Source organism: Penaeus monodon, chromosome 23 (assembly GCF_015228065.2).
Source record: "Penaeus monodon isolate SGIC_2016 chromosome 23, NSTDA_Pmon_1, whole genome shotgun sequence".
NCBI classification, from domain to species: domain Eukaryota; kingdom Metazoa; phylum Arthropoda; class Malacostraca; order Decapoda; family Penaeidae; genus Penaeus; species Penaeus monodon.
Genome location: NC_051408.1, coordinates 1,933,576 through 1,934,251, shown reverse-complemented (window position 1 = coordinate 1,934,251; position 676 = coordinate 1,933,576). Strand labels below are relative to the sequence as shown.

Sequence of the window (676 nt, the reverse complement as noted above, 5' to 3'; positions counted from 1 at the left end):
AGAAAACAGTGGGAAACAAATCTACAAAAATTATGAAATAGAAAAAGAAATTCATAACAAGCTAAGCAATTCCTGCACCTCTGTACATTTCAAGCACAACCCTAACTATCTTATACAACAGGATCAACTAACTCCCCAGCCTTTAAATGTCTTTTTTTATGATTATTCTCATTCCTCCTGCCGTTTTACAATAACCCTGACAGCCCTTAGCTAATCCTACCAACCTACTCTAGTACTCCAGAGAGAGACCGTTAACTATGGCACTCCAGTCCTCGGTTGCGAGATAGTTCAAGCTCTGTTTTAATTGGTATAGGTACAAAAATCATTATCGGATAGAGAAAAGGATGTTCGACGACTTACTGCATTTGCCGCAACAAGGCGCAAAGAGCACTTGGAAGTCATGCTCGCAGTACTTGCGGCCTTCGAACTCATAAAAGATGTCGTCAGGGAATGGTCGGAAGCACTGAGCACACCTGCAATTTAAGAGCTCATTCAGAATCAGGTGTATTCCTTTTCTTCCAAACAGTTAGCACTCGGATCAAAACATCTCATGATTAGAAGACAAGGAAGCTGGCCACTAATAATATACAAATAAGCAAGTCTGTAAATAAGCATGAAATGTTCTCTGCCTCTTTCCCATTCCTATGAGAAAACCAATGTCATTCCCTTATATGTA

At 39.9% G+C, this 676-nt stretch overlaps 1 protein-coding gene across 1 annotated transcript in view; it reads right to left on the bottom strand.

Annotated features, from left to right (window-relative positions):
* LOC119587710 (LIM and senescent cell antigen-like-containing domain protein 1) overlaps positions 1–676 on the bottom strand; it is an 8,725-nt gene that overhangs the window by 4,194 nt on the left and 3,855 nt on the right. The window contains exon 3 of the mRNA XM_037936392.1: positions 361–473. Coding sequence (XP_037792320.1) covers positions 361–473 — 113 coding nt within the window. The remainder of the gene's footprint in view (positions 1–360; positions 474–676) is intronic.